The 23,899-nt window shown below is 42.4% G+C and overlaps 1 protein-coding gene across 1 annotated transcript; it reads left to right on the forward strand.

Annotated features, from left to right (window-relative positions):
- Positions 1-409: 409 nt before the first annotated feature.
- Positions 410-23,646, forward strand: LOC140905811 (uncharacterized). The gene is made up of 8 exons (XM_073329316.1): positions 410-476; positions 3,902-3,997; positions 6,177-6,275; positions 9,628-9,771; positions 16,155-16,298; positions 17,908-18,059; positions 21,335-21,438; positions 23,505-23,646. The coding sequence occupies exons 1-8, from the start codon at positions 410-412 to the stop codon at positions 23,644-23,646; spliced, it is 948 nt and encodes a 315-aa protein (XP_073185417.1).
- The last annotated feature ends 253 nt before the right edge of the window (positions 23,647-23,899 follow it).

A 23,899-nucleotide genomic window follows, 5' to 3' on the forward strand; every position in this document is an offset into this window, starting at 1 on the left:
CTCTGTGCCTTAATCTGGCCTTCTCATGAGTGTTTCTCTGAGGGGGAGCCAAGCCTGAAAAGCCAAGCAAAGCCCACAGGATAATATATGAACATCTATGCAATGTGCTGTGAATTTGTGTCATATTTTCATATCTCAAATGAGGAAAATTTGGTTTGTGGGTGAAACCTGGAAGAGTATCACTAATTTTGTTTTTTAATTTGACCGCTGGTCAAAATGATGCTTTAACCTATAAAGGTGAAAATCCTTTTGCTCTGAACACTTTGTGAGGGGGCAGCTCACTTCAAACCAGTTATGTGCGAACTTCCTGTGCAGTTGTAGCCGGAACACCACAGCAAATAATTTTTTCCTGCCTTGTTTTATGTTGACTCTCTACTAACACGATAGACATACTCTCTCTCATATTTTTATGCCATACGAAGGTATCAATACGTCTATTCCAGGACTCCAGCCAAGGATCTTTGACATCCACACAGGTATCATCACCAAACATCTTTGTAGCTTTTGATATTAGACTAGATAATTGAAGTAGGTTGGTTTTTAACTCTAAGTCTTCTCTTTTCTCTTATAAATTTAGTACAAGTGGTTATAAACATTACTGTTGCATTAATCAGCATTAATATTAGCATTAGTATGGGCTGTCCCTGCAGTATGTGAATTTGCATTTGTGCTCCTTTTGCCTTCTGTAATGTATTTGGTTGTTTTACCATTAAACACCAAGGGTAAACATTTTCAAAAATGGCTAAATAATGTAGGCACTTTTGAAAACTTTACATTGAAGCTATAAGATCTTTTCCAACCCAGGAAGCCAGTATATGGGGCTTTAGAGTTTAGAAAAGCACTGTTTACAAACATTCAAAAAATCCTATTTGAAAAAAAATAAATTGAAGCTGGTTGGGAAATGATTCTAGTCCTACTGATTGAAAAATGGGTGAGGGTCCAAAACTGAAGTGTGATGACTAATGTTAGTGTATTAAATCAGGAGTAGGTATGATTTGGGTTGCTGTAGATAAGATTATACTGAACTAGATGATATTCTGAACCCTATAGAAGTCAGAGAAAAAAATACAGAAAGACCTGGAGAGGTTAGAAATAAGGGCAGGAAAAGGGCAAGGTACTATTTTTATGCAACATAATCACACTCATGTTGCTTCTCTTAGCAGTTTCTTGAGAGAACTCTGGTGGTCTCTGACCCAGGAGTTTTTGGTATAGGGTGCTCACATTAAATTGCTCACATTAAATTGCTCTTATTATTTTGGTGGAGCCTGGGTTTGTTGACCTTCAGGGCATTGTGCAAGACTCATCTTTTCATTGTTGCATTTTCTGAGGATGGAATATGACACATTGCTTGCCCAGAGCTGGAGCTGGGATGCTGATTTTGAGTTTTGCTCTCTATCATAGAATTGAGTGTGTTAGAAATTATGTAGTGAGGGTCTGGCTATGGACGATACCAACAATAGGTAGCATATTTTAATTTTTGTTGGTAATAGGTTTGTAGATACAATTGATTGGAACTTACTAAGCAATTCTATTCCAATTGGTGATACACAAGTAGAAATAGACCAGTTCCCTCTGTCTGAGCTATATTGGCTCTATGAGACTAAAAGGAATTTTTTAAAAAAATCTAACTTAGTTTTACTTGTGGCACCTTAGAGACTAACCAATTTATTAGAGCATAAGCTTTTAGCTTATGCTCTAATAAATTGGTTAGTCTCTAAGGTGCCACAAGTACTCCTTTTCTTTTTGCGAATACAGACTAACACGGCTGTTACTCTGAAACCTAACTTAGTTTTGACACTAAGCTAAGTCAGCAACTATGATCTGAATATGCACAGAGCACATACCCGCTGGGTAAGAGGGTATTAATTTTACATAGTTATTTTTTTCAGAGTAGCATCTCACTTTAAGTTTTTCTGGAGTCTGTGTTCCCATATGTCACAGATGCAGCTCTAGAAGAGTACTGTGTGCTGGACACTCCCCAGGCTGCTGTGTGGAGTCCCAAACCACTGGATGCATGAGCTCTGAAGCTTCCTTGGCTATCAATAGAGTGCAGAAGTGTTTCCCCTGCTGGCTTCTCTGGCACATCTCATGGGTGTAGGCTGTCATAGAATCATAGAATATCAGGGTTGGAAGGGACCCCAGAAGGTCATCTAGTCCAACCCCCTGCTCAAAGCAGGACCAATTCCCAGTTAAATCATCCCAGCCAGGGCTTTGTCAAGCCTGACCTTAAAAACCTCTAAGGAAGGAGATTCTACCACCTCCCTAGGTAACTCATTCCAGTGTTTCACCACCCTCTTAGTGAAAAAGTTTTTCCTAATATCCAATCGAAACCTCCCCCACTGCAACTTGCAACTGTCTGTTATCACTTCATGGAAATGTAGCCACATGGCCCAATTAACATAGGCCCCTAGGACCAGTGCTAACCCGTCTTCTCCCTCTCCCCCGACTCTCCTGTAGCTTAAACACACCCTCTCGCAGAACTCCAGTCTTGTGGGAATTCTAGATTTACTGTTTTAACTGCCGTGATAGTGAAGGAAACAGACACATTGGCTTCATAAGAGTTTTTAAACACCATTACTCTTTACTAAGATAGCAAGAGACATACACAGATCTAGGCAAAACAATCATTTTGTCTACACTTCTCCCTGCCTCAGGTTCCTCACCACTTGGGAGAGCAATTTGGGCTTGGGCAGAACCCTCTGGGGCGTCCAGGATCTTTGTCTCCTGCACACGGTTTCTCTCCAGAATCATGGATTCTTGTTCCCTCACTCTCTCTCTCTCGCTCTCTGTTCCAGGCCACTGGACAGCTCTTTTTGTTTGACCTTGGCTCGTGCTGCAGGTAAACAGGACACCTTGCTACAATAGCAGGCCCCTCTCTTGCTCTCTCCTGTCCAAAGCTTACTGTTCCTTCCCTGCTGTATGAGTCCCTCAAGTTTATATGTCTCACAACCAACACCTGATTCTTTTGTTCTGCTGCTGGGGATATTCCACTCTCCAATCCCAAACCCCTGCAAAGAAGTTTGAGCAAACTGGCTTTTCCCAGTCTTCAGCTATCCTATTTTTCTGTCTGGACCAGGTCTGTTCACTGCTTAATAGCTCTTAATAACTGTCTCTTTCGAAGACTGACTTGTAGGCTCCATTTCCCTGTGTCACTACCCATGGGAATTTCTGTCCAATGTGGAGGTAAAAAGAGGAGGCACCACATTCAAAATTGTATTTGCTGCTTGATAAACATACATACAGAGACCTCAAAATCTCAGATAAAAGATGTCCACTGACAGGTTCCCAGACTGTCAAACCATACTTTTCAAGTGGGATTTTAAAAGACACCTAGGAAAATTCACTTCAATTCACTTTGAATTTCAGTGGAAGCTGGATGCTTAACTCCATGAGGCCCCTTTGAAAATTTTGCCCTTCAAATATATTTTTTAAAGATTAAGTCAAAACCTGACTTTCTAATGTTTGTTTTTATAAACCTTCAGTGTTAACAAATTGATTTTTTGTCTTTTGTTTTGTTTTTAATTTCATTGTTTAAATTACTAACATGTATTGACAGCTCCGGTTTGGGAAATTTTATTCTCTGGAAATATAAATAGAGGTCAGATATTAGAACAGCTTAGTAAAGTTTTGAAAACTGAGCCCCCTTTCAACTATTTTTCCACACTGTATTAGAAAAAGTGATAAGAAATTCACACTGGACTGATTGCTCTAGTATATGATTTCTTTTCATCACAAGAACCTTGATTGGCTTTTCTAAAAGACAGCTCATTTGTGGCATAAAATAGGTACTGGAGCACTTTGTTTGCTCTGAGGGCAGTTTCATAGATAGGTTATGTCAGTTATTCATCATGTCCCATCTCAATACACTTGAGTCTAAACTCTCTGTTCTATAACCCACTAGAAATGAGTGAGCAGGATGTGACCTACTCAGAGCTGAAATTTCATAGTCCTAATGAACATCAAAGCAGACAGAGAGCTGAGAAGGCCAAGAATGCAGGTACTGTGCTTTAAAAGCTTCTAATTCTATATATGCTGGTGTTTTACTGTAAAGAATCAAACCTCTTCCTCCAATAACTAACTTTCTTCTAGTGTGTTTGTTAGAGGGCTGTCCTTTCACCCCCTCCCCTGGTTCTTGTCACGCAGAGAGCAAGCAGCAACAGACCAGAAGTCCAAAGCGCAGACAATGCAATGTTTGCTGGGGTTAGTTTCCAAGCAAGCATATTCCGAAGCCCTTCACACCAGTCAGGCTTATCTCTATACGCCGATAGAGTCTGTCCCCCAGTGTCCCCCTTCCCAGCTCTGACACCGCAGAGCCTTGCCTGTGTCCCTGTTCCCGTTCCCCCCCCCTTAGCAATCATGATTCCAATTTCCCTTCCCCCCACTTCCTGTTTGACCCCAGTTTATATAGTAATATTCTAGCTATACCTTAACCAATCATTTTACTGAAATTGAACTAACCAATCCTAACATATTGTAATATAATTCTCTAACCAATTCTATCCCACTATCCTAATTAACTTACACCTAGCAAAATTAATTATACAGCAGACAGAAACAATTAGAGAACCAGACAGATTAACAATAGAAAAGTGGGGGCCATAAATATAAAACAAGACAGAAATGAGGGTTTCACATCCGATGAAGTGAGCTGTAGCTCACGAAAGCTTATGCTCAAATAAATTGGTTAGTCTCTAAGGTGCCACAAGTACTCCTTTTCTTTTAACCATTGATAAGTGATTTCTTGCCAGACAGGATGCTATCAAACTACGTTTTCCTTAACCATCTTAAGATCTGTTTCTTTATCTGGTGGTGATGGACACTATCAGGACAGGATTGTCTTCCTAACAGCCCAATACCACCTTATTTCAATTGACTGGTTTGGAATCTGAGGATGTGACAATACACTTCCCAGCTTATAGCTGCCCCTGCGGCTTAGCCAAAGGCCTTAGCCTAAGAACAAGGCCTCAGACTATCCTAGTGAGAGAAGGCCCATATGCAGGCGAACTGTGATTTTGATTCTTTGTTTTATACCTCTATAACTAGCTAAGTGATAAAAATACACCTAAGTTCTTAAAGTATAGGCCTTTACTGGCAGGTTTGAATATGTCCTGTTACTGGAAGCTGATAACAAATCTGTGCCCAAATTGTCTATAGCAGATGGAGAGAACTTAACTATTGTTGATCAAAAGTGTTTCATCAAAAAGTTTTTCAACAAAAATGGCTTTTTGACTAAATCATTTAGATTTTTTGGTTTTGGTTGAAATGTTTCATTTTTTTTAATTTAAAGCATTGAAAAGAAAAGTTTTGTTTCACTTCAAAAATGTTGTTTAAGTTAAAGGTTTTGGGTTTTATGTTTTGTTTTGGTTATTAAACCCACTTTATCTCTCAAGGAGAGGGGAGATAAAAGGTGACAGAAAATAGGGCAACCCTTTCCCCACCCCCCACAAAGCAAAATGCTTACACTTTTTTTTCAGTTGGAAACTAACTGAAAATTGTTAATTTTTTTTTTCAATTTTTGTCATGAAAACAATAAAAATAATGAAACATTTTGAATGATGTGAAAAATGTTCATGAACTTCTATCTTTCAGTAAGTGCTAGTCACAAATCTGCCACCAACAAAGGTGTCTATTTGCTACAATCACTTTCATTAGCTATATAGCTAATGAATGGAAACTATTACTGGGTTTTTTTTTGGGGGGGTGGTTGGATACAGCCTTCAAGTTGCAGAGCATAAGTCAATCTTCAACTACGTGAGGTTAAGAAGAAACCTTTTCCACAGGGATGTTTTTGCATATTGTCCTTTATATGGGATTTATACCTTTCTCTGAAATATTAGGTACTAGTAGGGTGACCAGATAGCAAGTGTGAAAAATCGGGACGGGGGTGGGGGATAATAGGTGCCTATGTAAGAAAAAGCTCCAAAAATCAGTACTGTCCCTATAAAATCGGGACATCTGGTCACCCAGGTTCTAGCCACTGTTGGAGACAGGATGGTAGACTAGAAGGACAATTGTTCTGATCCAGCATGGCAGTCCCTGTGTTCTTATTTTAGTCCTGGTTGGCTGGATTCTGTCCATGTGTCACTGATACTGCCTAAACAAATTTCAATCTGACACCAGATTCTAAGGATGGGGGGCTCACTTTATTTGATTTTCTCCCTTCTCCTTTCTGTTAGATTCTTCCTCTCTGTCTCCACACCTGCAGCTCATTTTAGTGATTCTTGGAATCTTCTGCCTGGTTCTGTTGGTAACAATAGGTGTCCTGGGTGCTAAGGGTAAGTACTTGCAGAGAAGACACTAAGTAGGCCAGATCCTCAGCTGGTGTAAATCAGCATAGCTCCATTGTTTTAACACATTTACCTGTATATTCTCAGATAATGCATTCTGTACTCAAAGAGTAAGTGCTGTAAGATTAGAGAGATACACTGTATTGTTCATTCAAAAACTGTTCTTTACCAAAGTATGGAGCCCTCAGTTCTACCCTCAGTAGTCAATTATGGCTTGGTACCTCTCTTCCCAATTTATACCCATTTGATTCATAGACTGATAGATTGTAAGGTCAGAAGGGACCATCGTGATCATCTAGTCTGACCTCCTGCACATTGCAGGCCACAGAAACTCACCCACTCCTGAAGTAGACCCCTAACCTCTGGCTGAGTTACTAAAGTCCTCAAATTATGGTTTAAAGACTTTAAGTTACAAAGAAGCCACCATTTACACTACTTTAAACCTGCAGGTGATCCATGCCCCATGCTGCAGAGGAAGACAAAAAAACAGCAGGGTCTCAGCCAGTCTGACCCAGGGGAAAAGTCTTTCCTGACCCCAAATATGACAATCCGTCAAACCTTGAGCATGTGGGCAAGACCCACCAGGAAGATACCTGAGAAAGAATTCTCTATAGTAAATCAGAGTCCTCTCCATTAACTGTCACATCTCCAGCCATTGGAGATTTTTGCTACTGGCGGTCACCAATAGCTTACATGCCATCATAGGCAACCCCATCATACCATCCCCTGAATTAACTTAATTTAATTTAAATAACTCCTCTCCCTCCCTGGTATTTAGCCCTCTGATGTATTTATAGAGAGCAAACATATCTCCCCTCAGCTTTCTTTTGGTTAGGTTAAACAAGCCAAGCTCTTTGAGTCTCCTCTCATAAAGTAGTTTTTCCATTCCTTGGATTGTCTCACTAGCCCTTCTCTGCACCTGTTCCAGTTTGAATTCATTTTTCATAAACATGGAAGACCAGAATTGCACACATTATTCCAGATGAGGTCTCACCAGTGACTTGTATAATGGTACTAACACTTCCCTGTCTCTACTGGAAATACCTCACCTGATGCATCCTAGCACTGCATTAGCTTTTCTCATGGCTGCATCACATTGATGGCTCCTAGTCATCCTGTGACCAAACAATATAGCCATCATCCTTTGTCGCTTCCAACTGATAAGTCCCCAGTTTATAGCAAAAATTCTTCTTGTTAGTCCCTAAGTGCATGACCTTGCACTTTATACTATTAAAATTTCAGCCCATTTCTATTACTCCAATGTACAAGGTCATCCAGGTCTTCTTGTATTATATTCCAGTCCTCCTCCATATTGGCTATACTTCCCAACTTTGTGTCATCTGTAAATTTTATTAGCACACTCTCACTTTTTGTGAGAAGGTCATTAATAAAGATGTTAAATAAGATTGGTCCCAAGACCGATCCCGGAGGACTCCACTAGTAACCTCCCTGCAGCCTGACAGTTCACCTTTCACTATGACCCGTTCGTAGTTGCTCCTTTAACCAGTTCCTTATCCACCTTTGAGTTCTCATATTAATCCCCATCTACTCCAATTTAACTAATAATTGACCATGTGGAACTGTATCAAATGCAATGATTCTTTTCTATGGGAAGAGCAAACTAATCACAGATGATGTAATCAAATAATTTTATGGGACACTTGGTGGAGATTAATTTAGAGACACACTCTAAAGGAAATGTTGTTAAACTATGACTACTTGGAAATTTGCATGAAGTATTAATGCACAAAAGAATTTAACATGATGACACTGGAAAAAGATAAACTCATCAGCAAGACCATATCTACACTAGAAATGGTTTGCCAGTATAGATATACGAGCAACCTGTGCTAGAGTAGATGCAGCTTATACTGGCAAAATGGTGATTTTGATGGTATAGTTTGATGGTATAGGTCCCTGAACAAAATTAGTTGTTTTGGCAAAAACACTTTTTTACCAGTATAAGCTTTGTTTACACTAGGGTTTTAGTCAGTAAAATAATATTACAAAAATCACACCCCAAGCTGACATTGCTAAACTGCCAAAAGTTTCTACTGCAGACCTAACCTATGGAGAGAGAGATTCACAAATTCAAGAGACAAATAAACTTTACTACAGAAATACCTTCAAGCTCCCCCCTCTCCACAGCACTAACAGGCAATGTGCTACTTTGTTTATCTTCACCATCAACACTATCATTTCACAGACAATTTGAAAACCATACCCTACAGATGACTCAGATGTAAGAAACCACATGTTCAGATATAATAACAAACTTGCATCTTCAACTATCTCCTATGCTTAGACTAGATCATTTCCCATCTCCTGTTCTGCTCAGATGCGTTCCCTAATCCTTGACGTCTTCATTTGCCCACTCTGACTAAAACAAGGTTGTGGTTTCCTTTCAGCAGATTGTTGTGCTTCCCCTCTTGTAGAAGTGCTTATTTGTGAGGAGGACAATGCTGTGCAGATAGTTTCCCATGTCACTATTGTGCCCTCTCATCTGAATGGCCCCTAATGATTTTTTTTAGATGATGCTATTTAGTTTTGCAGAATCCCAGCTTTCATTTGTAAAAAGTGAGTCTATTATTACGGTTGCAAAGAAAACCTCAAAAATGAATGGCAGAGCTGCCTAAGTGATTCCTGGAACAATAGCCCTGAAAGGGATGAGCTGCCCCATTCCTCTCAGTGAGGTGTTAACTCAGATGCCCACTGATAATAATTTAAATGCTAACATTAACTATTTAATTCCTCATGTAAGAAATGAGAGGGAGGATCACAAATCAGCACAATCTGCTTTGAGAAACAGCTCATTTTGGTGCTCAACATGACTGGCATTTCGGAGATAATACCTTTAAAATCCCCCCTCGGACAAAAAGGAGCCATGCCAAAGAATCCTAGGACAGCCCATGGGCATATTCAGGCTCCACTGAGGAGGAGCCCAGTGGACCTCAGAGCATGATCATATTTTGAAAACAATCTGTATAAGTTGTGCCTGATTTTGATGACTAACATGGAACAAAACTTATTCTGTGTGTTGAGCTTGGGATAGTAGCACTACCCTTTCCCCCAATTTAACAGAGATTAAAAATCAGTGTGGGTTATATATTATGTTTCTGCACATGGTCTGTTAACCAGATTACAAAACCACAGTCTTTTTCTTTTACTATTCAAATAGTGCTGTACTAACTTGCGAGCTCCTTAAATACCAAAATAAATCTGAAGAAGATAAATATTTCCCTTAGAGAACCTGTAGAGCAAAAGACAATTGATTTAATAAAGGCTACTGCAGTTTCAGTTTTATGTGGCACACTTTTTGTTACTTTATTGTTAATTTAAGTTCTCCAGAATGAAAACCTCAACAAACAACATGAATTATTGGAAAACCTCACCCAACTGCAGAATACTCTGGAAATCTGCCACCAGCAAAAAGATGATCTCCAAGCAAAGAACACAAACCTCACAAATATGGTGAACATTAAAGGTATCAGTTGAAGCTCACTATTCTGTTATAGCCCTCAGAGTAACATTTTTGTTTCATTAGAATCTTCATTTCCCTTGTCCTTATTAACATAAGAGCTTTCTCAGGGTTCTTCTCTCCCTGTGCACACATTGCCCCAGGGCCTGAGCTAATTGTAAATAGAAAGGAAAGCCACAAAAGAATCTTTGCGGGAATTGTTGGGCACCCAGCATGGGTCATACTCAATGATCGTTGGCTCACTAGTGTCAGGGTTTTGAGACATGGGCGTATCCATTCCCAATAGGCATCACCTGATTCCTTCCTGTACCTTTGGGAATTACAGGAAATCACCCAATAATGACAAACTAATCATAGATGAACTGGTCATATAATTGTATGGGACACCTGGTGGAGAATAATGAAGTCATGCACCCTCTTAGGGAAAGGCTGTTAAACTATGGCCACTGGGGAAGTTGCAACAGGAATCCGTGAACAGCAGACCCAAAAATGATGGCACTGAAACAAAATAAACTCACATATAAACAGAAGAATATGGCAACAGACAAATAGGCCCAGATATACTGAGCACCTTGCATCCTCCTCAGCCAATTCCTATGATTAGACTAAAGCATTTTCTACTTCCTCTCTCCTCCAGCAGACCCCTTTTCCCCATCCCCCATGCCTTCCTGAATTTCCCACTCACACTAAAAAGGCTGCTGTGGTTTCATTGTTGCAGAAGCACTTTGTTGTGAGGAGCACAATGCTGTGTTATGACTTGCAGTGTTGCTTTATGTTTATGTGCTTGTTTGTTTGGTGTTTCTTGCTGCCTTTCCCAGATGTATTTCATTTTCTGCATCTCCTCTGTTCACGACCCACAAACCACCGTACAAAAAATCATGTTCAGGATCTGTGTAGAGTAGAGGGCCAGGAGACAGAGGATTATGGAGAGCACAGATTATTGTCCTTGTCTAGATTGGATTTTTTGGATATGTGGTGTTCATTGATTGTCAATCAACATATTTTAGTGAACACATCCAAAAACTGTAGTCTAGACAAGATCACTGAGAGTTTTACTTGGGTCAGTAAGCAGCCAATGATCAGTATCTGACTTTAAACACCAAGTCATTAGTAGCTGAGTTCACTAAGCTCCACAACAACCCATTGCAATCTTAGCATGTCACTGAAGATGTTCCAGGTACATGGAGCAGTACTAGATGTGTTTTTTGCTCCAGGTGAACCAGCAACAGAAAAATGGCTATTTGATCTCATCTTCTTCTATGCTTTCATTAAGCATAATTGTGTTTATCTGCCTGTTTCATCCACATTCCACTTTGCTGAGTCCTTAAATTCAGTTTACTTTGCTCCCTTTTCCCATAGAGAGTTTCCTCCCCTAGAGATGAAGCACATATTGTTAAGATGGGACATTTTCATGTTATAAGTGGTTGGATTCCTTGCCAAATAACCCTAATTTCCCACCCTCATTGAACCCTGTTCCCACAACTCTTGTCACTTATTTGTGGCCATTGACTCTGTCATAAATATAAAGGGAAGGGTAAACCCCTTTGAAATCCCTCCTGGCCAGGGGAAAGCTCCTCTCACCTGTAAAGGGTTAAGAAGCTAAAGGTAACCTCGCTGGCACCTGACCAAAATGACCAATGAGGAGACAAGATACTTTCAAAAGCTGGGAGGAGGGAGAGAAACAAAGGGTCTGTCTATATGCTGGTTTCTGCTGGGGATAGACCAGGAATGGAGTCTTAGAACTTTTAGTAAGTAATCTAGCTAGGTATGTGTTAGATTATGATTTCTTTAAATGGCTGAGAAAAGAATTGTGCTGAATAGAATAACTATTTCTGTCTGTGTATCTTTTTTGTAACTTAAGGTTTTGCTAGAGGGGTTCTCTATGTTTTTGAATCTAATTACCCTGTAAGATATCTACCATCCTGATTTTACAGGGGGGATTTCTTTATTTCTATTTACTTCTATTTTTATTAAAAGTCTTCTTGTAAGAAACTGAATGCTTTTTCATTGTTCTCAGATCCAAGGGTTTGGGTCTGTGGTCACCTATGCAAATTGGTGAGGCTTTTTATCCAACATTTCCCAGGAAAGGGGGGGTGCAAGTGTTGGGAGGATTGTTCATTGTTCTTAAGATCCAAGGGTCTGGGTCTGTAGTCACCTAGGCAAATTGGTGAGGCTTTTTACCAAACCTTGTCCAGGAAGTGGGGTGCAAGGTTTTGGGAAGTATTTTGGGGGGAAGGACGTGTCCAAACAGCTCTTCCCCAGTAACCAGTATTAGTTTGGTGGTGGTAGCGGCCAGTCCAAGGACAACGGGTGGAATATTTTGTACCTTGGGGAAGTTTTGACCTAAGCTGGTAAAGATAAGCTTAGGAGGTTTTTCATGCAGGTCCCCACATCTGTACCCTAGAGTTCAGAGTGGGGGAGGAACCTTGACAGACTCCATGCTGAAATCTTCCCCACTCTCACTATTCCTCCTTCCCAGTGCAGAACCTTGAGGACTTCTTCAAAGAGAAGATTAACTCCTCCTTTTCTTCTGTCCTCTTCTCCCTCCCCTGTACTCTGAAAATGTGTACTCCTTCCACCAATCCTTCCTTTTTTCATCAATTAATTTCTTCCTTCTTTTGTCTAGTGTTATAGTTAAATGTTTTCACTTTTCATCTTTTCTTCTGAACCTTTTCCTTAGTGGATTTCAAAGTTGCCCTCAAGATTATTCTTCTCAGTCTCCTTCCTTCCTTCCTTCCTAGAATCATAGAATATCAGGGTTGGAAGGGACCTCAGGAGGTCATCTAGTCCAACCCCCTGCTCAAAGCAGGACCAATCCCCAACTAAATCATCCCAGACAGGGCTTTGTCAAGCCTGACCTTAAAAATATCTAAGGAAGGAGATTCCACCACCTCCCTAGGTAACGCATTCCAGTGTTTCACCACCCTCCTAGTGAAAAAGTTTTTCCTAATATCCAACCTAAACTTCCCCCACTGCAACTTGAGACCATTACTCCTTGTTCTGTCATCTGCTACCACTGAGAACAGTCTAGATCTATCCTCTTTGGAACCCCCTTTCAGGTAGTTGAAAGCAGCTATCAAATCCCCCCTCATTCTTCTCTTCTGCAGGCTAAACAATCCCAGCTCCCTCAGCCTCTCCTCATAAGTCATGTGTTCCAGTCCCCTAATCATTTTTGTTGCCCTCCGCTGAACTCTTTCCAATTTTTCTACATCCTTCTTGTAGTGTGGGGCCCAAAACTGGACACAGTACTCCAGACGAGGCCTCACCAATGTCAAACAGAGGGGAACGATCACATCCCTCGATCTGCTGGCAATGCCCCTACATATACATCCCAAAATGCCATTGGCCTTCTTGGCAGCAAGGACACACTGTTGACTCATATCCAGCTTCTTGTCCACTGTAACCCCTAGGTCCTTTTCTGCAGAACTGCTGCCGAGCCATTTGGTCCCTAGCCTGTAGCCGTGCATGGGATTCTTCCATCCTAAGTGCAGGACTCTGCACTCGTTTTTGTTGAACCTCATCAGATTTATTTTGGCCCAATTCTCTAATTTGTCTAGCTCCCTCTGTATCCTATCCCTACCCTCCAATGTATCTACCTCTCCTCCCAGTTTAGTGTCATCTGCAAATTTGCTGAGGGTGCAATCCACGCTATCCTCCAGATCATTTATGAAGATACTGAACAAAACCAGGCCGAGGACTGACCCTTGGGGCACTCCACTTGATACCGGCTGCCAACTAGACAAGGAGCCATTGATCACTACCCGTTGAGCCCGACAATCTAGCCAGCTTTCTATCTACCTTATAGTCCATTCATCCAGACCATACTTCTTTAACTTGCTGGCAAGAATGCTGTGGGAGACCGTGTCAAAAGCTTTGCTAAAGTGAAGGAACAACACGTCCACTGCTTTCCCCTCATCCACAGAGCCAGTTATCTCATCATAGAAGGCAATTAGATTAGTCAAGCATGACTTGCCCTTGGTGAATCCATGCTGACTGTTCCTGATCACTTTCCTCTCCTCTAAGTGCTTCAGAATTGATTCCTTGAGAACCTGCTCCATGATTTTTCCAGAGACTGAGGTGAGGCTGACTGGCCTGTAGTTCCCAGGATTCTCCTTCTTCCCTTTTTAAAAGATGGGCACTACATTAGCCTTTTTCCAGTCATCCGGGACTTTCCCCGATCGCCCTGAGTTTTCAAAGATAATGGCCAATGGCTCTGCAATCACATCCGCCAACTCCTTTAGCACTCTCGAATGCGTGCATCCGGCCCCATGGACTTGTGCTCATCCAGATTTTCTAAATAGTCCCGAACCACTTCTTTCTCCACAGAGGGCTTCTTCCTCCCCATGCTGTGCTTCCTTCCTTCATTCCTGCCTTTGGGACTGTCTATAAATTATATAATGCATTAGGTAGGTGAGTCCTCATTTGTGCATGTTTTTCCAGTGTTACAAAGTGTTACAAGGGAGTGGGTAGGTCTTGAAAATTACCAAAAGATGTCATGTAATTTATGGACAACTCCCTCCTTCCTTCCAGTGATTTCTCCATCTCTTTTGATAAGGCATCAGATTTTTCAGGTTCTCTCATCCAGCGCAACATGGGCTTGTTTGGATTTCATGGTAGCAATGTTGTGTGCTGTGCCTCTGAGTTACAGCAAGATTTTAATGGATTTTATCTCTATTTAGGTTTTTTTTTTTTGGAGCACATCCATGTGTAAGCGGGGGAATAGTCCCGCTATTGTGGGGAACTTTCCTGGCTTCTGCACTACCCTGGTGAAGTGGGCTAGCGAAAGGATCTAAGTTCTCGCTCCCACTTCCTTTACCCAGTGGCCTCCCTGCCCTTGAGGACTCCCCTTCCACTCTCCTATCTGGCAGAGTTCTCATAACCCCAACAAGGCTGGGCCCAGGATTCCAGGGGGGTCGACCCCCAACCCTGCTGCGATCACCTAGGATAGGGGCTAGGGTGTCCCCACTCCAGGGTGTACTCTCTGCACTGGGCACTTCTCTGACCCACTGACCATTACATACAATTTAAAGCAAATGCAAGTTATTTAATCAACAATTAATTTTAAAAAGAATAAGGGAAAATGGGAAAGGTTAAAGGAAACACATCAACCCGCTCTGTGGCAGGGAACATCACAAACAGTGTCTCTGGAATGTCAGGGCAGTTCACAGTCTGCTCCTTGTAAGTCTCAGGCCCTGGCTGTGCTGTAGGGATGCTATGGTTGGACACTTGCTCTGGTGGTGGCCACACGCTCTCAGGTTCTAAGTGGTAGGACCCTTCTTCCCAGTGTCGCCCCCGCCCTGTCGGGGTTATAATCCAAGCCTGGCCTACAGAGACTCTTGGCTGAGGCATCTCCCTGTGCTGGGCCCGCTGCCCAGGGTCCCCCTCGCTCTCCCCAGCTGCTCACCGCACCCAGCTCCGGACTGCTCCAGCCCCAGCTCCACCACTCTGTCTCTGCACCACTGCTGCTGCTCTGCGTCCAGCTCCCTGGGCTGCTTCTTTGGCCCCTCTGGCTCTGGTTGCTGCAGCTCTGCTCCCAGGGCAAGTCTGCTCTCTCTGGGCTGTGCCTCTGGCTTTGGGGCTGCAGCTCTGCTCCCACAACAGGGTCTACTCTCTCTGGGCTGCTTTTCTGGTCCCTCTGGATCTGGCACAGCTCTGCTCCCCAGCTTAGCTTGGGCCCCTGCTTTCTCCTTAGCTCTGCCCCACTCGGTCTGACCCAGGCAAGTCCAGCTCACATGGAGGATGGGACCTCCCTGGCCTCCTGACTCCCTGATTAGCCTGCTCGCCCTGTCATTCAGGTTGACCTGGAGCACTGGCCTCTCCCCATTGTTCCTGGGGACTGTCAGTCTCAGGGTCCTGATTCCCCATCGACCCTTCCCCCGTTTTAGTACTGGGAGCTAGCAACTAAAACACCCCCACTGAATGTTAGTAAGGGGCTAACAGTCCCCTTACACATGTGCACTCCTGTTACTTCATTCTACCTAAATCTCTAGCTGTTTTCCTTGCTACTTAGCTTGGATATTGACAGCACCAGTATATCTAGTTTTGATTTCATTGGAGTGATGATGACACAAAACTGGAGTAACAGAGTGGTGAATCAGCACTTAAGAACTGACAGTCTTTCAGTCTCTTGAAATATTCACTGCCTCCATCCCAGAGATTAGAAATCAAACTAAATTGTCAATTGTTTTTGCATATGTTCCATTTTAAAACCACTCAGTGCTCTTTTTAATATCCAAGTAGCATTTACTATTTTGCTAACTCCTTAAGTACCAAAAAACCCTGAAAAATTAAACATATCTCTAAGCAGACCTATAGAACAAAAGGCAACTTATAAAAACTTACAAAATTTACACGTGGTACAGTAAGTGTGAATTTATTCTGAATTTTAGTTCTGCAGAACAAAACCCTCAACAAGCAATGTGAAATTGTGGACAATATCACCCAGCTGCAGAAAACACTGGAAATCTGCCACCAGCAAAGAGATGATCTCCAAGCAAAGAACACAAACCTCACAGATATTGTGAACATGAAAGGTAGTGTGACTCATGTTCACTTTTCTGTTATAGCCCATAGAGTAACATTTTTGTTTTATTAGATTCCTGTTCACCTTGTCATTATTAACAACAGAGCTTTCTCAGGGTTCCTATCTCCCTGTGCACACACTGCCCAAGGGCCTGACCCAATTGTTGTTAACACTGAAAGCCACAAAAGGATCTTTGCGGGAAGTGTTGGGCATCCAGCAGGGGTTATACGCAATGATCCCAGGCACTCTAACTTCAGGGTTTTGTAACATGGGCATTTCCATTTCCAATTTACGTCACTCAATTCCTCTTGTTCCTTTGGGAGTGACAGGATGTGACCCACAAATAACAAACTGACTCATGTCTCATTCATGTAACCTATGTCATATATGATGTTTCCTTCCTCCCTGGGTGCTCTCATTTCCTCTCTTGTTCATGGGGCCCACAAATAATTGCAATTTCTGTGACCATTGATAACAGCAATTCACTGACGAGACTGGGTCAGCATTTAAGTGGATCAGCATTAAGTCAGCACACTAGCAGGATGTAGCATACATCTGTTCAAATTTTTCCCTAAACCCCTGATCAAGCTCTTCCATTCTAGGACTATACTTGCAGACACACATGCCAAGGACTGTGCTAGAAGGTGACAGATGAGAGAAATCCTGGTGTCTTTCTTTAAAAAATAATAAAATAAATAAGTTGCAGGCTTATGCCCAGTTTTTCCTTTTCACTTTTTAATGGAAAAATCTTTATCATTCCTGATAATTTGGGGATGTATCTCACTTGCACCTCCCCATATGTTGGACCTTTGAGCAGACAGTGACTCTGCAGTTCAGCCTCTTCTCTGTTACATTGGTTGCACGTATGTTCTTCTCTGGGGCAGATGACGCCTGGCCTAGTTCCATTAATGGTGCTAGCCTCCTCTAAGTAAGGAGAGTGAGGCTATGCTGGACTAGGGATGCTACCTCTTGGATTTTCCATGTTTGTTTTCTAATAGTCCCAAATTCATGGCCAGCATCAGCTGAACCTGATGGTCTGTGATGGGATGTTAGATGGGGTGGGATCTGAGTTACTACAGAAAATTCTTTTCTGGGTATCTGGCTGGTGAGTCTTGCCCATATGCTCAGGGTTTAGCTGATCGCCATATTTGGGGTTGGGAAGGAATTTTCCTCCAGGGCAGATTGGAAGAGGCCCTGGAGGTTTTTTGCCTTCCTCTGTAGCAAGGGGCACGGGTCACTTGCTGGAGGATTCTCTGCTTCTTGAAGTCTTTAAACCACAATTTGAGGACTTCAATAGCTTAGACATACGTGAGAGGTTTTTCGCAGTCGTGGGTGGGTGAAATTCTGTGGCCTGCGTTGTGCAGGAGGTCGGATTAGAAGATCATAATGGTCCCTTCTCACCTTAATATCTATGAATCTATGAAAACCTGAGACACACAGACTCAGCAGCAGAATTAATTACTTTTAGTTTCAAATCACAGACTTGTGCCACTTGAAGACTCTATTCCAGTTTAGAATGGTGGTGCATAAACATGCCAGCACAGCCAATACATTATGACCCCTCACAGGAAACTGCATCACACAGAAATGTGATGGACCTATAATGTCTCTTTTTCAAGGACATAAATGCAGACCTTGCCCAGAGAGCTGGATACAGCATGGAGAGAAGTGTTACCATTTTTCTAAACAAATGAAAACATGGCACACGAGTAAAGAATACTGTTCTTCTTGGGGATCCCTACTGCTTAAAATAGAGAACAAGGAAGAGCTGGTAGGGAATTTTCCCTGTTTTGTTTCCTGTATATTCTAAACTATACCTGCATATATCCCTGTGATGGGGAAGTAGAATATGAATGGTCATGTTGTCAGGATAATGTGACTCTCTAAACTGTCCTGTGTTGCATTCCATGCTAAATTTCCTAAGAGAGCTTGACCAGACTATGGGAATGAATGAATAAATATTCTAAAACTACCTGAAGGGCTTAAATGAAGTGTGATGACAGCAGGTCTAGGGTTTAATGCTCAGTACAGCTACGTGGGTGGGGGTGTGGCAAGAGACCAAAATGCATTTCTAGTATCTCACTAACAGGGCCCAAGATTTCTCTTGGGCTGGTGCTCTCGGCCCATTGAGAAAAGAGTGTTTCTTCTCCTTCCACAAAAAGAAAAGGAGTACTCGTGGCACCTTAGAGACTAACCAATTTATTTGAGCACGAGCTTTCGTGAGCTACAGCTCACTTCATCGGATGCATACTGTGGAAACTGCAGAAGACATTATATACACAGACACCATGAAACAATACCTCCTCCCACCCCACTCTCCTGCTGGTAATAGCTTATCTAAAGTGATCATCAAGTTGGGCCATTTCCAGCACAAATCCAGGTTTTCTCACCCTCCGCCCCCCCCCCCCCGACACACACACAAACTCACTCTCCTGCTGGTAATAGCCCATCCAAAGTGACCACTCTCTTTAAAAATGTGTATGATAATCAAGGTGGGCTATTTCCAGCACAAATCCAGGTTTTCTCACCTCCCCACCCCTCTCCAAAAACCACACACACAAACTCACTCTCCTGCTGGTAATACCTTCGAGACACCACTGACTTCCTGAGGAAACTACAATCCATCGGTGATCTTCCTGATAACACCATCTTGGCCACTATGGATGTAGAAGCCCTCTACACCAACATTCCACACAAAGATGGACCACAAGCCGTCAAGAACACTATCCCTGATAACGTCACGGCTAACCTGGTGGCTGAACTTTGTGACTTTGTCCTTACCCATAACTATTTTACATTTGGGGACAATGTATACCTTCAGATCAGCGGCACTGCTATGGGTACCCGCATGGCCCCACAGTATGCCAATATTTTTATGGCTGATTTAGAACAACGCTTCCTCAGCTCTCGTCCCCTAAAGCCCCTACTCTACTTGCGCTATATTGATGACATCTTCATCATCTGGACCCATGGAAAAGAAGCCTTTGAGGAATTCCACCATGATTTCAACAATTTCCATCCCACCATCAACCTCAGCCTGGTCCAGTCCACACAAGAGATCCACTTCCTGGACTCTACAGTGCTAATAAACAATGGTCACATAAACACCACCCTATACCGGAAACCTACTGACCGCTATTCCTACCTACATGCCTCCAGCTTTCACCCTGACCACACCACACGATCCATCGTCTACAGCCAAGCTCTGCGATACAACCGCATTTGCTCCAACCCCTCAGACAGAGACAAACACCTACAAGATATCTGTCAAGCTTTCTTACAACTACAATACCCACCTGCGGAAGTGAAGAAACAGATTGATAGAGCCAGAAGAGTTCCCAGAAGTCACCTACTACAGGACAGGCCTAACAAAGAAAATAACAGAACGCCACTAGCCATCACCTTCAGCCCCCAACTAAAACCCCTCCAACGCATTATTAAGGATCTACAACCTATCCTGAAGGATGACCCAACACTATCACAAATCTTGGGAGACAGGCCAGTCCTTGCCTACAGACAGCCCCCCAACCTGAAGCAAATACTCACCAACAACCACATACCACACAACAGAACCACTAACCCAGGAACCTATCCTTGCAACAAAGCCCGTTGCCAACTGTGCCCACATATCTATTCAGGGGACACCATCAAAGGGCCTAATAACATCAGCCACACTATCAGAGGCTCGTTCACCTGCACATCCACCAATGTGATATATGCCATCATGTGCCAGCAATGCCCCTCTGCCATGTACATTGGTCAAACTGGACAGTCTCTACGTAAAAGAATAAATGGACACAAATCAGATGTCAAGAATTATAACATTCATAAACCAGTCGGAGAACACTTCAATCTCTCTGGTCACACAATCACAGACATGAAAGTTGCTATTTTACAACAAAAAAACTTCAAATCCAGACTCCAGCGAGAAACTGCTGAATTAGAATTCATTTGCAAATTGGATACTATTCATTTAGGCTTAAATAGAGACTGGGAGTGGCTATTTCCCCTTGTTTTTTTCTACCCCCCCCCCCCCCGACGTTCTGGTTAAACTTGGATTTATGTTGGAAATGGCCCACCTTGATTATCATGCACATTGTAAGGAGAGTGGTCAGTTTGGATGAGCTATTACCAGCAGGAGAGTGAGTTTGTGTGTGTATGGGGGTGGAGGTGTGAGAAAACCTGGATTTGTGCTGGAAATGGCCCACCTTGATTATCATGCACATTGTAGGGAGAGTGGTTGCTTTGGATAAGCTATTACCAGCAGGAGAGTGAGTTTTTGTGTGTGTTTTTTTTTTGAAAAAAAGGGGGTGGGGGGGTGAGAAAACCTGGATTTGTGCTGGAAATGGCCCACCTTGATTATCATACACATTTTTAAAGAGAGTGGTCACTTTGGATGGGCTATTACCAGCAGGAGAGTGAGTTTGTGTGTGTGTGGGGGGGGGGGGGGGGCGGAGGGTGAGAAACCTGGATTTGTGCTGGAAATGGCCCAACTTGATGATCACTTTAGATAAGCTATTACCAGCAGGAGAGTGGGGTGGGAGGAGGTATTGTTTCATGGTCTCTGTGTATATAATGTCTTCTGCAGTTTCCACAGTATGCATCCGATGAAGTGAGCTGTAGCTCACGAAAGCTCATGCTCAAATAAATTGGTTAGTCTCTAAGGTGCCACAAGTATTCCTTTTCTTTTTGCGAATACAGACTAACACGGCTGCTACTCTGAAACCTCTCCTTCCACAGTAATTCCCCTGGATAATTAATGACATCATAGTAGCAGTTTCCCTAGAGAGTCCCCATCATTTTTACCCAGCCAGAAGGAAAGTAGGCAGGATGCTGAACCTGAGGAGGAGGAAGGAATTACATTTCAGAAATATTTTCTGTAAAATGTACTCAAAGGTCTTCTGGGGAAAAAGGAGAATGTGTTTGACCAACATCCGGGGACCTCAGCATTCTGGCTGTGACCATGACTCACTAGCTTCCCTCCCATCCCTTATATCCACACACTCATACCGTGATTTGAGCTGATTTGCTTTTGTTTCCACACAGGATTTCATAAAGTCTCAGGCCTCATTTCACTGGATTGGATTATCCCGTAAGGCAATCGGTCATGGCTGGGTGTGGCAGGATGGCACAGCCCACTCCACTGTCCTGTAAGTCTCAGGCACACCTAGAAATAGTTCAGTTTTTTTTATATCCTAGTGTATTTCTTACAAAATTTTTACTATGTCAATGGGAAGGGGAATAAAGATTATTCAATACCCTAAAGTAGGTGCCACAGCCCTGACACACCTGGGCTGATGTTGCCTGTAGAAAGAGGCATTGAGTCAGACAGTATGGGGAAAGAGCTGGTTAAATCCCTCCAAGGGGTTTCAGAGTCCAAGCCATCAGGTGCAGCTGAGTCTAGGTAGGCTCAGAAAGATCATATATATGGGCTGAGCTCCCTCTTGGAAGTAGAGAGTGGGGTTTGCTAATTGGAAGCAGGACGGGGGTCTCTGGACACATTTGACTTGTCCTACATATGTTGTTTTGTTTTGATTACAGAGCTGAGTTTTTCTTGTTGAGAGGATTTTTTTGTTTTGTTATTTTGTGGATAAAAACACAAAGATTCAGACTGAGCTATCTAGATCCATGGTTTCACGGCACAGACTTTTTGAAGGACAGAGTTATCACTGATTGAATTTCCATCAGAGTTGTTTATTGAGTTTCTAGAAGTGCTATTAATGAATGCTCCAAACTGAGCAGGGTTTAAAGGGTCAAAGTAACAAAGTCACATGACGCATACACAAATACATTACAAGAATATTATTAGAGTTGCAAATTCAAGCACTCAAAAGTTAGGCAATAACAGACTTAAGGTTGCGTGTGCAAACTTAATTCAGCTCCCTTGTGCATAGTATTATGCAGAGGTAGTCAATTATTTTTTGTTAAGGTTCAAATTTCTTGGTCAAGGTATAGTCAAGTCCAGACTCCAGAGAAATATTTTTGACACCGCAGTGACAATAATGATAATTATAAGTAAATAATAAGATTTTGCAGTCTATTCAAAAGCATCTGGCGGTCCGGTTTTGGCCCATGGTCTGCCTATTGACTATGCCTGTGATACAGTCTTTAATTACATGACCACATACTATTGTATTTCCATAGAATGGCTGCCTCAGTCAGTGCACAGAATGGATGTGCAATATTTTGTTTTATACTCATAGTTCAATCCATGGCCCTAGGCTTTATTTACTGCATTCAGTGCCAGATAAGAAAGGAAGAATGAAGGCATTCATCACTATAGTATCCAAGTGTTTCACAAACATAAATTAATTTATCTTCACAACACTGCTGTGAGGTGAGTGGGAGGCATGATGCTCGTGTTACAGATGGGGAACTGAGGCACAGACATCAAGGTCGAAGTAGAACTGGTTGGATAATTTATCGCCAGAAAATGATTCTGAAGAAAAAAAGCTGTTTTTATAAGTGCCCTAGGTGGGTCAGACTGCTAGACATACTTGTCTGAAATAAGTTACATATAACAGATAAGGCTAAAAGCTCTGTCTCAGAGGAAAGTCTTTTTAGCCAGCACCAAGTGACTGATTATGACCCCGTGATTTACATTAGTGAGCAGTTACCCACATTAGTATTAATCCAATTAATATCTGCAGGATTACTGCTGTGAGTGACTACTCACCTATGTGTGTAAGGGGATCAAAATCTGGCCCTGAACAAGGGAAGTAGCCCACAGTGATACAAGACATGTGAGTAGCAGGGGGGCTGCAGGGGATTGGTCCTGCTTTGAGCAGGAGGTTGGACTAGATGACCTCCTGAGGTCCCTTCCAACCCCGATATTTTATGATTCTATGATTCTATGACTGAGGGGGCATTGGCAGAGCTGTGAGGGGAGCCCAGGACTGGGAAAGGCAGGGGGGCTGTCAGGCAGGATTGGGGTTCATTGCCAGAGTTGTGTGGAATAAATGAAACTTGCTCAAAACCAGCCTGCAGTCTGTCTAGCCCTAGTCAACTCTTTAGTCCCCCAATTTTCCTAAGTCCCAAATTAATTCACATTTTTAATCAATTCTGCTTGTCCTGGGTCCTGAATCATACCAAAGCTATTTCTTTCTTTGTATATATCTGGCATCTACCCCCAGGTTTTAGGCACATCGATTTTATAAATTTGTTTGTGATTTCACCAAGTCTGGTGTGTCTGACAGTAAAATGTTTCTTTTAAAAGTTTTCCAGTAAAGATACAAGAGCCTGGAGAAAAATGTGCACTTTTCAAAGCTGGGGAAGCCTTCTCCCAAAACTGTACAGGCCAATATCGCTATATTTGTGAAAAGAGGGCTACTCAGAAAAAGAAAACTGAACTGGCATAAAGAAGATTACAGTATCCATGGCAATCATAATCGATGACATTCCAAAGGGAAAGATAATTCACCCCTTGAGTTTGCAGAGTTGCCATTTTCAATGAGGAGCAGCAACTTCTGATGATAAACAATGTCCCTTTCAGAAATTTTCACAGCCAACCAAAACACTCCTACTGTGCATGCTGATTTATCAAACATGGCTGGGAATGGCAGAGTTTATTTTAAAGGATCAGTTAGTTCATCATGAAGATCAGAAACTGGA

The sequence above is a fragment of the Lepidochelys kempii genome, chromosome 1 (assembly GCF_965140285.1).
Source record: "Lepidochelys kempii isolate rLepKem1 chromosome 1, rLepKem1.hap1, whole genome shotgun sequence".
Taxonomy (NCBI): domain Eukaryota; kingdom Metazoa; phylum Chordata; order Testudines; family Cheloniidae; genus Lepidochelys; species Lepidochelys kempii.

What these genes read in the sequence shown, in the direction of transcription:
- LOC140905811 (XM_073329316.1), top strand. Translation starts at nt 410, where the DNA reads ATGCCATACGAAGGTATCAATACGTCTATTCCAGGACTCCAGCCAAGG. An exon ending in TAGAGAACAAGGAAGAGCTG is followed by an intron (nt 18,060 to 21,334) that starts GTAGGGAATTTT and finishes GTTTCCACACAG; the next exon opens with GATTTCATAAAGTCTCAGGC. An exon ending in ACAGCCCACTCCACTGTCCT is followed by an intron (nt 21,439 to 23,504) that starts GTAAGTCTCAGG and finishes TTCTTTTAAAAG; the next exon opens with TTTTCCAGTAAAGATACAAG.